Genomic DNA, 15,177 nt, shown 5'->3' on the forward strand with positions numbered 1-15,177 from the left:
AGACCCACTCCTAACCAAGGACTAGAATATGACTGATGAGTCACAAATCCAACCCAGCTGGGCTTCTGGAGTGCCCTGTCCAGGGCCAGTCAGGCCAGGGGGTCTCCTTAACCATCGACCATGGTCAACCGGGCCAACCTCCTGCATATCCAGCTATTCTTGCCCTTTGTGGACTCAGGTGAAAGGCTATGTTGCATGGCATGGGTGCTGGCATTTTGAGCAGTCACTAAAGAGAAGTAGGTGACACAACAAAAAAGTACACAGGCTTCCCACAGGCTGCCCTGACCCAGAAGATAAGTCCCCCCTTCATCCTCCCCCCTTGGAGATTCCAGATGAGCCTCACTGAGTGGAACACCGTTGCCTGGAGACCTGCTGTGTGTCTTCTGGGCTAATCTGAGAAGTGACTGTGGGTATCTCTTTGTGTTTCAGTCTGCTCAGGATGCCTTAACAAAGTCCCACAGACTGGGCAACTTACGCAGCAGGAATTTACTGTCTCACAGTTCTGGAGCCCAGGAGTCTGAGATCAGGGTGTCAGCAGGTTTGTTTTTTACTGAGGTCTCACCCCTTGGCTTGTAGACGGCCGTCTCCTCCCCGTGTCTTCACGTGGTCCTTTCTCTGTGCATGTACATGTCTGTGTCCAAATTCCCTCTTATAAGGACACAACACTGATGGACCCAAGTAGGGTCCATCCTACTTGGACCCTAACAGAGTAAGACCTTATTGCTTCTTTGAAGATCTGACCCCCAAATCTAGTTCTGTTCTAACATACTGGGGTTAGGACTTCAATACATGAATTTGTGGGGGACACAATTCAGCCCATAACACTGTGTTGCTTCACATCTTCTGCCTCCCTTACTTTTCTTCTCACTCCAGTTGCCCTGAGCTTTAACTCCCAAATAAAGCATCAAGACTTTCATCCTTGACTCCAGTGAGAGACGAGTTAATATGAGAATTCATTACATACGTCCTCCTGTGGGTTCCTTCCTTTCCTATGCTCTTGCCACCCCACAAGAGATAACCAACAACCCGATCTGAGTGTTTTCATCCCGTCTTTTCTCTCTTCCCTTATATGTTATTTCTAAATAATATTTTCTTTGGTGTTGCCTGACTTAGAAGGTGATAAAGAGTGTTACACTATATGCTGCATTCTGGTACTTACTTTTCCCATTCAACATTCAGTTCAGTTCAGTTGCTCAGTTTTGTCCGACTCTTTGCGACCCCATGAATCGCAGCACGCCAGGCCTCCCTGTCCATCACCAACTTCCAGAGTTTACCCAAACCCATGTCCATTGAGTCAGTGATGCCATCCAAACATCTCATCCTCTGTCGTCCCCTTCTCCTCCTGCCCCCAATCCTTCCCAGCATTACATTGATAAAATTCATCTCTTTGATGTTAACAGCTACCATTCATTCATTTTCACTGGCTGCAGACTGTCCCATTTTAAGAATAAGCCATAGTATAAACATTTTCTGCTAATGTACATCAGCTCATGATTGTGCAAAGGCAGAAGGCCAAGCAAGCACAAACAGGCCTTTTAGAGACCACGTGCTGAGGACCCTCAGAAAAAGCAGCAGAAGGAATGCGGGTCCTGCTGTCAGTTTCATAGAGAGCAGCAGTCAGAGGTCCGACAGAGCCCAGCTTCGGTCTCTGGAAGAGAGTTCTTAGGCCTGTGAGGCTTTCAAGCTGCAACTTTAAGGAAGCAGCAGGCCCTCCCCTGGCGTGATCAGGGTGCAGGATTGCAGCTGAGCCACAGAGTTACTCCCTTACCATCAATGGTCAGGAAACAACCAGCCCTTCATTCCCCTGGTAGACCCAGGTAAGTAGGTTCTAAACCTTGCACATGATCAGATTTTACTGCCCTAAATGACAGGTCATAGTTAGCTTCTATGGAGCTCTGCAGGAGCTCACCTCCTTTACTGGGATAAGAGCTTATAAGGAATCAATCTTTGACCTGTTAGTATTTATGTCTTCTGCATGCACGTTTAGTCGCTCAGTCATGTCTCTTTTGCAACCCAACTCCATGGACTGTAGGCTCTCTGTCCGCCAGGCTCTCTGTTCCTGAGATTCTCCAGATAAGAACACTGGAGTAGGTTGCCACTCCCTCCTCCAAGGGATCTTCCCAACCCAGGGATCGAACCCAGGTCTCTGGAGTCTCTTGCACTGGCAAGTAGATTCTTTACCACTGAGCCACCTGGGAAGCCTATTTACATCTCAGGTAGTTACCATTTTATTCTCTAGCACATATTCGCAGGAGTGAAACTGCTAGATCAGACGGTATGAACACTCACTGCTAATTCAACCTCGTACCAGCAATGATCCTCTGAGTACATCCACAGATCCCCTAGTATTTCTCAGTTACTTCATTTGTGATAATCAGTTAGATATGGAAGACTATCTCCCTGCGGTTTCGATTTAGACTTCCCTGATGACTAATGAGCAGCTTTTCATGTGCATATGGATGATTTGTGGGTTTTTGTGTGAAATGTTTTTTGCTCATGTTTGTACTGATTTGTCTTTCTGTAATCAATTTGTAAGGATTATTTATATACTCTAGACTAATATTTAAGCTTTGTTATCTTCCCTCAATTTTTTATTTATTTTTGGCCAAGTTGTGTGGCATGTGGAATCTTAGTCCCCTGACCAGGGATCAAATCTGCAGCCCCTGCATTGGAAGGACAGGGCCTTAACCACTGGACCTCCGGGGAAGTCTCAATGTTGTCTTTTATAGTTGGCCTTTTTATTGTCTTGTATAAGAAACTCTTCCCTATGTCAATGTCATAAAAATATATAAACCTAAAAATGATGTGTGGGCCAAAGAATAAATAACAGAAATTTTAAATTAGTTAGAATTCAATGATAATGAAAACACTACATACCAAACCTTGTAAAATATAGCAAAAGTAATGCTTCAAAGGAAATTTATAGCCTTGAGTGTTAACATTAGACAAGAAAAATCATATATTAATGAACTAAGTATCCAACTTAGGGAACATGGCAGAGAGCATTAGTTTTCACCAATATCCCTTTCCAAACCTCCCTTATAGTAAGGTGGCCATTACTGTCGTTTCTAGGCCAAGATGGTTAACTACTCAATTTCACTTTCTCATGTCTCATACCCCAGTCTACCAGATGGATGATGCCAGGGAAAGCTTGAAGCCTCAAGTTGGAAAAACCAGAGACAGAAGTGTGGCCTGAGTCCCTGAGTCACTGGTTGGAGCAGGGTCATAGTAGAGTGTTTTCCATCCTGGAACACCCACTGTGGACTTTGCATGTGAGAAAATGTAAACCCTTGGTGTGTTAAGTCACTAAGATATTGGGGGTTATAGAATGAATCTAAAACAAGAAGTTAAAAAAGAAACACACACACATAGAAAAAACCCAAAGGAAATGGAAGGAGAAAATAAAAAAGCAAAGAGCAATGAAATGGGAAACAAAGAATCAGCAGACTCAGCAGAGGTACAACTGTTCTTTCCTGAGCCTTAGAAAAACCATCAGGTAATTAACTGCCCAACCCTGGCCCTGGACCCCTTGTCAAACGTGTTTTTATCTCTCCACCCTATTTGAAAGAACACGCTGAGAGCCAACATATATGAAACTGAATGGGTTGGAGTATTTGTTTCTTGTTCTTCCAACTGGCAAATAAATGTGCTATATTTTCTCAATGTGCAAAGAAAAAGTTGAGGTGGACTGAGCATACACAGCAAATCCAAGGAACAGGGGTGGCCAGGGTTTGAACTGCACCAAGAAAACACAAAGGAAAAATAGCAGAAAAAGAGGCCAAAAGTAGAGAGTGAAGGTACGAAAAAGGGCAAGAGGAAGAAAGGCAAGCAGAGCAGGGAGCAGGGTTTCCTGGGGTGCTCAGGGCAAGGGCTCCCCACCTAACAAGAGACACAAGCAGAGTAGGTACTGTCATTTGAGCGCACAAACTATTTTCCACTGCCAAGAAGAGGATGCAATCCCACTTCTCACATAATAAGCATAGCCCACATTTTCAGCTAATTCAATAAGAGCACTTTTGATCAAAGGGAAGAAAAGAAAAGTGAAAGTGAAAGTCGCTCACTTGTGTCTGACTCTTTGCAACCCCACAGACAGTCCATGGAATTCTCCAGGCCAGAATACTGGAGTGGGTAGCCTTTCCCTTCTCCAGGGGATCTTCCCAACTGAAAGTCCATAGCCGTATTCCTCAGCATAAGCAGCCCTCCAGAGGCCCAGGAATCAGCACCATCACTAATTTTGATCTGGAAAGGAGTTTATTTTATCATCTGATACTTCTTCCTTTTTAACTTTATTGTTGGTCTTTGAGCTACATCCTAGTGGAATGTTGGAGAAGGCAATGGCAACCCACTCCAGTACTCTTGCCTGGAAAATCCCATGGACGGAAGAGGCTGGTAGGCTACAGTCCATGGGGTCGCGAAGAATCAGACACGACTGAGAGACTTCACTTTCACTTTTCACTTTCCTGCATTGGAGAAGGAAATGGCAACCCACTCCAGTGTTCTTGCCTGGAGAATCCCAGGGACGGGGGAGCCCGGTGGGCTGCCGTCTATGGGGTCGCACAGAGTCGGACACGACTGAAGCGACTTAGCAGCAGCAGCAGCTAGTGGAATGTCTCCTGCTACCTGTCATCTGTTTGGAGAGTCAGATTCCGGAGGGGAGCAGATTTTCTGCTTGTCTTCATATGTCAACAAAATAGAATTCCACAGGCTCAGGTGAGTCCTGCGTAGCCTCAAGCAGAGGACATCATTTTAAAGCTAGACTTTCAGGTCTCAGACGGTATAGGCAGCATTGCTGGTTGTCTCTAAAACACAGCAACAATATCAGTAATTCTATCACTGAATCTCTTAGGATGAAATTCTAAACAGAATTTCACTGTCTTGTCAACAGCTTTAGTATTTATACACTTGATTTTCTCAGGTCTAAACTAGTCTCCTTCGACCAAACCTCACACAACTGAATTTGTCCTCCATCTTGCCTAAATTTCTAGGAAGGTCCTTTTGCCCCAAATCTCCACTACTAATTTTCCTATAGTTAATTTGAAACTGCCTGTACAATTCTTAAATGAGTCCTCTGTAGACTTCTGCAAGTGCTTACATTCTCAGTAGTTACTGTAATCCTGTAAGCAAAGGAGCTATTGTTGACAGCCTAGGTTTATTCTTCCTATAAATATGATGAAGTTCTGACACCTGATATAATGTTTTCCTTTGGAATGAGAGCTTATATCATGAAATTCTATATGTAGTAGTATGCAAAAAAATCTTAATATAAAATCTTTTTTCTCACTTAAAACTTTAATATTTTTTTAAATTTCTTCCCAACTGTACAGTCATTAATTTTACCATCTAGTTACTTCACTAATATTGACTCTACCTACCACGTGAGTTAAAGAGACCCTGCTTTAGAAAGGTTCATAATCCAAGCTGGAGAGCCAAACATTTAACAGGAGGAGTCAGTGCTACAGAAAAACAGCAGACACCAGTGAATTCTGTCCAGAGCAAGTTCAAGGAGGGCCTCATAGCAATGACCTTGGGGAATCACCTTGGGAGCTGGACCTAAAAGGACGAGTCCACTCTCAGGTTGAAAACCCAGAAGTAAGTGCTAAGTCAGGGGTTTCAGGAATAGCATTAACTACAATTAGCTAGTTGTTAATTAACACAAACAAAAGCTTACACCCTGATCATTTGTATTTTATGTTATCTAAAGAGTATCATTCAATTAATATCCATGATGCCCTCTGGGCGTGGTGGGTTCGATGACATTCCTTCCTTGAGGAAAAATCTGAAAAAAAGCAGTAGCACTTTCAAGTAAAATACAGTATTCTAAACAAGATTGGCTTAAATATTTTTCTATTTATTAAACTGTCACAAGAGCTAAAAAGAGGAGTAAATATTGAAAGGTCTGGGTTAATTTCTTTTCTTCTCCAAAAATCATGTTCCAGGGTTTTTGTTCTGTTTTGTTTTGTGTGCTTTTTTGCTTGTGTGTTAATTGCTCATCTGAGCTAAATAGCCATAGCCAACCCTTGCTTATCTTTGGCACTGCCATGAGCATTATAATGTAAAATGCCAGTTTAATCATTCACTCATAATAGACTCCCTTCTTCCCAGGAATTAAACAGATTATTTCCTAGGAAATAAACAGATGAGTAAGGTCAAATTTGAGGGTCATCTTTGGGTGTTCAGGGTAATGGGGATAAGAGATCTACAGAGACAGACAGTTACTACAAAATGTAACTGTAACACAGGACACAGAACAGAATTGAGTTTTGCTAGAAAGTAAAAAGAAGAAACAAACATGATCTCTGATCTTGGGGCATCTGTAATCTACTAGATTAAATCAAACTGACTGCTGGCTATGTAGGTTTTTATTCTAATATGGCCAAATAGTCACGATTCATATGATTCTGCTTAACAGATGAGTGAGACAAACACAAGGATGGGCAGGAATGGAGCTGCTACGTCTGTATTAGCTGAACATCTCTTGGTCTGTGTGCTCACTGATACATTCCATGCGTCCAGATGGTTGAAAGGCAAAATGCAAAAAAAAAAGAAAAGAAAGTCAAGCCTAACAACCATTTTCTAGTTCCCCTTGACCCTCTCAAGCAATCTCTTTCCCTATTTCTCCCTGGACCTACCAGAGCATTAGTTGGGAGTAGCACGTGAGGACAATCCTTTTCACCTCCTACAAAGGCAACACAATCTCTTAGTTTTATATGTAGGAAAGAGTCCTTTTTCATGAGCATTTCCAACATAGAAACCATTCCACATGATTCCCTTTTTTTCTTCTAATTATATGAAACACAGAAATAAATTTAGGGGTACCACTTTAAACCAGGGATGGGAGGCAAAAGTCATTCAGTCAACTAGGAGATGGGGAAATGCTCAGATTTCCTTTATTTCATACATTATTCTGTTGAAGAAAGTTGGGGGGGGGGTGCGGTTAAAGAGAAAATATGCTGATAAATCAAGCCAATATTAAAATAATACTCTACTATTCAGAGTGCATCCGATCATAAACTTTTATCATTTCTGAGTTTTGACTCATCCAAAACTTCTAAATAATTGAGATCTGTACCACTAAAAGCCACATTTCCAGGCTGCAGACTACACAGCAGCCATCTAACAGTGTGGCCATAGCATAATTTTGCTGGTTATGGACAAAAGCCTATTGATCAGCTCTGAATGCCTTATTTACTAGAGGTTAGGACGGAGCAAGGAACTTCCCAGGTGGTTCAGTGGTAAAGATTCCACCTATCAATGCAGGGGACGGGTTCAATTTCTGGGTCTGGAAGATCCTCTGGAGAAGGAAATGGCATCCCACTCCAGTATTCTTGCATGGAAAATTCCACGGACAGAGGAGCCTGGTAGGCTACAGTCCACAGGGTCGAAAAGAGTCAGACATGACTGAGCATGCACGCAAGATGGAGCAAACATTGCTACTCAAGTGTTCCAACACGAGTCGACATCTGCTAAGTGCTGGGTGCTGGAGGATCCAACAGGCCTAAGAACATTATCTCATTTAATTCCCGTAAGCCTATGAATGAGATTCTATTTTTATCCCCACTTCATAGATAACTGAGGAGCAGAGAGATAAATAACTTGTTTCATGTCACAGAGTTTGTAAATGCTACAGTGAGACAGCTGGATTCTCTAACTTCAAAAGCTGAGCCTTCAACTGCTTCTAACTACTGGATGCCAACTTCCAAAGGTCAGCAACTTCTAAATTAACACTAATTCTTGAAATCTCTCCATTCTTACCCTGGCATGACCTCAGCTGAAAGGACAGAGGTATAGATGAGTAAGAAAACAGAACCCCACACTCACAAAATTAAAATGGACCATTTCTTACTTCAGACACAATATTACTTTATATTAAAAATTCATTTTTAAAGTCCTTCCTGTTTTCTTAGGATAAATCAAAATGTTCACATGGAGATATGTCAAAATGTTGAACGATCATCCTCAAACCCAGTCTTCGTCATCCAAAAATAAAAGTTAAATGGGAAATCCCTTTCAGTGGGTCTAGGCAATGAAAGAACAAGGGAAAAAATATGATTTTTTTTGTCCTTTGATGTTTTCTTTCCTTTTAATCATTCCTCTGCAAACATTTGAGCATTTACAATGCTCCTGGCAAGGGGAGAGAAAATGATGAGACTATCAATATCCCTGGATTTGAGGGGGAGGTGGAGTCCTTCTTCTTTTTAAAACAGCTTTGACGTTGATTTCTTAATTTTCTCCTACAGCTTCAGTTTCACAACTTTTCAGAGAAACGAGAAGCTTGGGAAAGGAGAGCATGTGTAATATTAAGCTGCAAGGATGACATGAAGACCTCAGGCTGGGAATTGCCTTTCTCTGCACAGTGACTCCAGGGCAGGCGGATCCAGGAAAGAATGAGGGTTAGCACCCTATTCTGCAGTTGGTTCCTCACGTGTTTTATCCCGTGGGCTGCTGTAAACTGGCATCCCGTGAACAGTAAAGGTTTGACTTAGAAGATGTGCTTCATAAACCCTGCCACGGAGTTTCACCACACACTGAGGAACGACCAGGTTACATCCAGAATCTAGACCTTAAAAGCCCAACACCAGATGCATTTCTCTGTAAGGGGAGCCCCAAAAGTTCTGAAATACTGTCCGTGACAGACTGTTGACAAAGTGACATTATTTTGCTGCTTATAGACAACTCTTACCTCTTCTCTTTCCAAAATCAATAGGTCATAGGACATTGTTTCAGGACTTTCATAGTAGGAAACAATTCTCTTAGAAGAAACAAGAAAAAATTCTCTCTCTCTCTCTCACACACACACACACATATACACACAGGGTTTGGGACAGGCCTCAGGTTCCTAAAACTAGAGAAATACATGACCCTCCAGTAAATTCAGATTTGATGTAATCACTTTTTCCTTTACTTCTGTTTGCCAAACCTCAGTCACACACCAGAACACTTCTAGCAACACTTCTGGCCAAAAATAAATAAAATCCCTAAGTCAAAACTCAGCATTTGAGAAATTTCCAGAGAATTATAAAGTAATTTTTACAACAGAAGATTAATATTTTTTTTTCTAATCTCAAATTCTACAGTTTATAAAATCTATTTTATGAGTCCCTTTGTGAAATGAAAGTCGCTAAGTTGTGTCTGACTCTTGCGACGCCATGGACTGTAGCCCGCCAGACTTCTCTGTTCATGGGATTCTCCAGGCAAGAAGACTGGAGTGGGTTGTCATTTCTTTCTCCAGGGGATCTTCCCTACCCAGGAATCTAACCCGAGTCTCCTGCATTGCAGGCAGATTCTTTACCAACTGAGCTATGAGGAAAGCCCTATGAGTCCCTTTAGGTATCAAGCAAACTTGCATTAAGGTCCTCCCGGGCTTTGATTCATCACGCAAGGTCTTCCACATATTTGAAGAAACATCAGAAACGTCAGCTTTGTATGATCTTTACCGTCCGAGCCATCAGGGAAGCCCTGCTTTGCGAACTCTTTACGCCAGTTTTTCATCAGCAGATTTTTAAATACTCACCTTGCGGGTGATTAGCATGGGCATGTTTTCAAAAATAACACAAGCAGGAGGGCCTTGGGTCCTGCAGGATCCCAGCCGGCGTCACGGTGCAGAAACTTAAGTGCCACAGCAGAAGCTGCTGAAGGAGACGGACTTCCCTGAACTGTGAGGTCAAGGATCACAACCTCCACGAGCTGCGTGTGTCACGGCGATATCTCTGCAGCGGCCCAAAGACTACAGGCTCCAAACCGCCCGGCGGTGCGGTGCGCGAGCTTTGCACGGCGCCTGCGCAACCCTCGGGCGCCTGACCCATTGCGCATGCGTCTGCTCCCGGGCTTCGTGCCCGCGCGGGTCGCTGGAACCCTGCAATATCCTCACAGCCTCGACCCTCTGCCCTGCCCAGCGTGCTCCTCAGGCTGAGCGTGGCACAAGCACCTCCAGGCCGCCGTGGCATTCCTGAAGCAGGGCCACCTGTGCGTGGACCCCCGTGCGGTCACCGACCCTTGTTGCGCGCAGCCTGGGGGACTTCGCGTCCCCTGGGCTGACGCGTGCGACACGTGCTGGAAAATAATGACGACCTCCATCCGGAAGCTTAGCCGGTCTTCCCTCTCCAGACCTACAGGTTACAGATGGAGAAGCTGAGCCCCGAAGCCTGAGGTTCTGTGACAGCGCTCTCCTCGAAAAAGGGGATGTCAGCCAGTGGTCGAGTCTGAACAACTTGGCTCCTCAGCTACAGGTCACACACAGAGCCAAAGGGTACACCCCTTTCCCACGAAATTTTCTTAGCCTTTGGCGATTGGTAATTAAATGACTGCCATAAGAGACAATGGGAAGCGGTTTTGTGCTGCCCTGGGGAATTGTTACATTCTTACAGCAAACACTGTAGTGTGAAAGCCAGGACTATGGAGGTGGGGGGTGGGGGGTGGGGGGTGGGGGGTGGGGGTGGGGCAGGGCATAAGCGGTCCCCCATTTCCTTGTAGCAGGACAGTTTGGTTTAATTTATTTAACTCGACTTCTTGCTCTTGTTCATGATTAAGCTGTGTACAGACAGCAGGAGACGTGGGTTCGATCCCTGTTTGGGAAGATCCCCTGGAGAAGGAAATGGCTACCCATTCCAATATTTCCTGCCTAGAGAATTCCATGGACACTGGAGCCCGCCAGGGCTACAGTCCATGGGGTCGCAGTCAGACACGACTGAGTGACTTAACACTCTCTGCAAGTACTAACCACATATTCAACAGGTGGAAACAGCCACATTAGGCCTGCATGGCCATTCCATTTATGCCTGTGGTGGCAAAAAAGCAACATGCTCAAGTGTCAGAGATTTACTTACACCAGCTCTTTAGGGGGATGAAAAGGGAAGTGTAAATACCCCTTAAGAGTTCTCTAATGGCTAATAAGCTGAAAGTTGGGAATATTGATGGTCTTCAGGCCAGGAGGCAACTGCTTTACTTTCAAGGAGGAAAAACAAAATGATAATAACCCCCACAAAACAGATACATTCAGTTTGGTGGAGAGAGAAGTAGAGATAGAAAGTCCCCATCTTAGGACTTCGGGGAACAGTCTAAGAAACACCAATCTAGTACAGCTACTTGAGTTGGGCACTGAAAATTCACTTGAGGATGGTCATTTGATCACAAAGGGCATTTAGTCCACAGCAAAGGGGCTGACCTCCAGCTAAGACCTCCACAGCCATTGAACTCATAACTCAGGGGATCTAAAGCTCCCCTAAAGCTGAAGAGTGAAAGGAAGAGTTGTCCCCTGCCCCCACTGTATGGGCTTAAAGCCAGCCAAGCCAACATACAAAGGCCAGGCCTGGTGCTCCCCCTTTTCCATAGTCCTCCTAGTCATCAGTGCCCTATTACCAGACCACCCCGCCCCCACTCTGCCCTTATACTGTATTGTCAAGCACCCCGTGAATCACACATTCCAAGCCTCCTCTTCCCTCCATTTGCCAAACCCCTTGTCTCCCCCATGAAACAACTACATATTCACTGCAGTTCCTTAGGGGGTTGGCTGACCCCAAAACAGCCTGACTGAATTCATTCACACAAATACACAAGTGGTTGCCAATTCCCTGAAGCTCACCAACTCCTTCAATCGCACAGAAGCATTTTAAAAGGAAGATGTTTGCTAACCCCAGGGAATCTCCGATTTCAGGCCGTTCAGCAAAGTAGACAATTCAAGACAAATAACAGCTTTGTCCAGGGGTACTGCTCAGAAAATTCCCCAAATGTAAACTTCACACATGCCCCCACAGGGTCCCCATTTCTAATCCATAAAATTCTAAAATTGCTTCAGAGGGTTTATTTTTTTATTTTTTAACAGTAGTGCCCACGGTGGCAACAGCCATGGTGGTCACTGGTAAACCTGAAAACATCTTGAACACTTTTTCATTAGCTTCATGTAGGACACAAAACAGAAATATACCAATTATATGTGACTAAGAGTAAGAAAAATATACAACTATATTTAAAACACTTAAATTAACAAGATAGTACTTTTCCATTCTAACAAAGTATCATACATTCAGTTTAAACAAGAGTTAATACACAGACACACTTTTCCAAAATACCATATGCTAGTTGAAAATGAGTGACCGTGAGATTTTTCCAAGAGGTTTCTAATTAGCAAAATGTGTACAGTTTTGAAGAACTGTCCATTCTTTTCTGGAAGATAGTCACTGAACGGGTTAAAATGCAAACTGATGTCTCTCATAAACCTAAGTATGCTTGTTTCATTTTTCTGAATGAGACTTTGGCTGTCAGCAAGTCTTATAGCTTCTTTTCCCTTAAAGACAATAATATACAACATCAACAACGACACCCCTCACAAATAAGCATAAACTTCTTTGTGTGTAGTAAGCCCTATCTTAATGTTTTCACATGTTTCTGTATTAACTGACCGACTGATTGTTATGCAAACGGTGTTAAGCAAGTGTAACAGGCCTACATTTATACCTCTGCTTTGAAAGAGCATCAGATGCTGCCCACATGTTATTTCAAGGTCAAGGCTGCTACAAGTACACATGTGGTATATATAGCTTGAAAAATCAAAACAAAACTGTTTTCTCCACTGGCTTTTTCAGGTGAAGAGGTTGGACCAAAACCCAACACATCTGTGTGACAGCGGCCACCAATCGTAGTTCCACCCTCAAAACGAACAATGGCCCAGTTCTCTGTAATGATCATACCATTCCTGGCCAAGGCTCTGCTTTAGAGAGTGTGTCTCTGTGTTCGACTCTTAAGGAAGCAAAAAAAATGTGGGGGGGTGGGGTGGCGCAGACTCTCTCCATTTCTCTCCTTTGGCTGCCACAAGTCAGCATCTGATCTAAGATTCTCTGGATTTATTCCCATCCAATGACTTCAAAATTCCAAGAAGTGCAATATACAACTTTCCAAAAAAAAAAACCCACGAAATCGCGTAAGATCGCTACATAATACTGTGGATGAAAATCAGAACAAGATTGCCAACGGAGGAAATAAGGCACTTGGTAGCAGGAGTCCAGGAGGCCCCAGAGAGCGCGGGGCTCAATGAGTCAACAGTTTCAGGCGAGTCAACCAGCTGACCAGCAGGGACGGTTCTGGAGACGAGGACTTGGGGCCTGAGGAGCCGGCTTTCTTTTTGGTCCCTTCTTCCGGGAACGGAATCGTGGCGCTGCTGTGGAGATCTGAACTGATGTAGCACCTGCTGCCTCGGATGTAGTCTGCACCTCGGACCAGCTGCCTCTCGGTCGCAGGCCTTGAGAAGCGGTACGTGGGCGAGGAGCTTTCTTCGAGGATGGGAGGGATACGCTCGTTACTGAAATACCGGCAGAGGGCATCCTCACCTATCAGATAAAGACCACAAGCGGTCCATTAAAATACCCATCATCCGCACAACCGCTGCTCAGACTTGCCCTGCTTCTGAAAGAGGCACCGCACGCTGCCTTCCACTCACAGATGGGCTACCATGTCCCCAGGACGGCGGGCCCACACCACAGGATTTTGAGAAAGCAAAAATGGAAGACATCCACACTTCAGGATGCTTTTCTATCTGAGAGGTAACACGGGGGCAGAGAAGAATCAGCAAGCCTGCCCTTTTTAATCAGGGTAGGATTTTCATAATTTCACTTGAAATCAAAAAACAAAGAAAATCTTGTAATGCCACTCCTTCCATATCTGTGCTTGTTCAGTGCCTGCACCCTGGAGCACCGATCCTTGGAACCATGGTTCTTGCCTAGCAGCATCCCTCAGGGGCATTCAGGAAGGTGAGGTGCCTTGGCTTGTCTCCCTGACTGCAGGGCAGGCAATCTTCCACCTTTAATGAGTGGGGTTCAAAGATTCTACTGCTCTGCAAGGCTTGGGACATTTCTGGAGAAGGAAGAATGATCCTACCTTAAAAGTCAGGCCCCCTGGGATGGGGAGCACGGCGGGGGAGGTAAGAAATCAAATAGAAATGTAAAAGACAGGGCACCCTGGCAGCATGCAGCTTTCTTTTGATCAAGAAATTCCACTTCTAAAAATGTACGAAGATTGGGACTTCCCTGGTTAAGACTCTGCTCTTCTACTGCAGGGGTCACAGGTTCAATCCCTGGTTAGGGAACTAAGATCCCACATGCTATGAGGTTCGGCCAAAAAAAAAGCATAGGAAGACTTATGTACAAGGTGTTTCTTGAAGCAGTATTTACAATTGAGAGGAAAAAAACAGAAATAACCTAAATATCCAACTATAGCAGACTGAGTAAGTGGTTCAGATGGTAAAGAATCCGCCTGCAATGCAGGAGATGCAAGTTCGATCCCTGGGTCAGGAAGATCCCCTGGAGAGGGAATTGGTAACCTACTTCAGTATTCTTGCCTGGGAAATCCCATGGACAGAGAGAGGAGACTAGTGGGCTACAGTCCATGGTGTCATAGAAGAATTGCACGTGACTTTGCAAATAACCACCCCCATCGCCATAAGGACTTCCCTGGTGGCTGAGATGGTAAAGTGTCTGCCTACAACGCAGGAGACCCGGGTTCAATCCCTGGGTCAGGAAGATCTCCTGGAGAAGGAAATGGCAACCCACTCCAGTATTCTTACCTGGAAAATCCCATGGACAGAGGAGCCTGGTGGGCTACAGTCCATGGGGTCGCAAAGAGTCAGACACTATTGAGCGACTACACTGATGATTGCCATAAGACAGATTACTAACACAACTATTACAAAAAACGCAAGTGTTTCTCTTACAGAGTATTTCTGAACATCTATCTACTCCATTTTGCATATTTTTCCTAAGTGTATAATATGTAAATATGGGAACAATTAGAAGATATACAAAACACGCAGAGTGATTATTTCTAGGTTGGGGAAGCAGATTACAGATAAGTTTTCTTATATTTTCTATTTGTTTTGCTTTTGTAATCAAAGGGGGAAAAAGTTACTTTTAAAAAAGTACCCATTGTCAAGAAGTCCTGTTTTGTAGGAGTCTATTCATATGAAATGCCTTGAGTAGGTAAATCAACAGATAGAAAGTAGATTTTTGGTTGCCAGGAGCTGAAGGAGGTGGGAATGAGGAATGACTGCTTACAGGGTTTTCTTGTTGAGGTGACAGAATATTCTGGAATTAGTACAACTCTATGAATATACTGAAACCCACTGAATTGTACATTTTAACAGGGTGTGCTTTATGGTATGTGACTTGTCTCTCCAAAAAAAGGTGGTGTTTT

General features: G+C 44.0%; 2 protein-coding genes and 1 long non-coding RNA gene across 22 annotated transcripts in view; 1 reads left to right on the forward strand and 2 right to left on the reverse strand.

Moving 5' to 3' along the window:
- The window catches only part of IPCEF1 (interaction protein for cytohesin exchange factors 1), a 204,801-nt gene extending 195,046 nt beyond the window's left edge, over nucleotides 1-9,755 (reverse strand). For all 13 annotated transcript variants that reach the window (XM_081530343.1, XM_081530337.1, XM_081530338.1 and 10 more), the window contains exon 1: nucleotides 9,512-9,755. The gene's annotated coding sequence lies outside the window, so the exon portion shown is untranslated. The remainder of the gene's footprint in view (nucleotides 1-9,511) is intronic.
- Nucleotides 374-10,317, forward strand: LOC145521605 (uncharacterized). The gene is made up of 4 exons (XR_014065529.1): nucleotides 374-538; nucleotides 7,610-7,702; nucleotides 8,238-8,390; nucleotides 9,277-10,317. It is a non-coding gene; the product is annotated as an uncharacterized LOC145521605 (long non-coding RNA).
- Nucleotides 10,318-11,786: 1,469 nt separating this feature from the next.
- CNKSR3 (CNKSR family member 3) overlaps nucleotides 11,787-15,177 on the reverse strand; it is a 107,116-nt gene continuing 103,725 nt past the window's right edge. For 7 of the 8 annotated variants that reach the window (XM_081530318.1, XM_081530322.1, XM_081530325.1 and 4 more), the window contains one exon: nucleotides 11,787-13,319. In XM_081530318.1, the coding sequence (XP_081386444.1) occupies nucleotides 13,021-13,319 (299 nt within the window). In that variant the 3' untranslated portion in view covers nucleotides 11,787-13,020. The remainder of the gene's footprint in view (nucleotides 13,320-15,177) is intronic. The other variant, XM_081530320.1, reaches the window with a different exon arrangement.

Source organism: Giraffa tippelskirchi, chromosome 9, assembly GCF_054371585.1.
Source record: "Giraffa tippelskirchi isolate mGirTip1 chromosome 9, T2T-mGirTip1v1.2.pri, whole genome shotgun sequence".
NCBI classification, from domain to species: domain Eukaryota; kingdom Metazoa; phylum Chordata; class Mammalia; order Artiodactyla; family Giraffidae; genus Giraffa; species Giraffa tippelskirchi.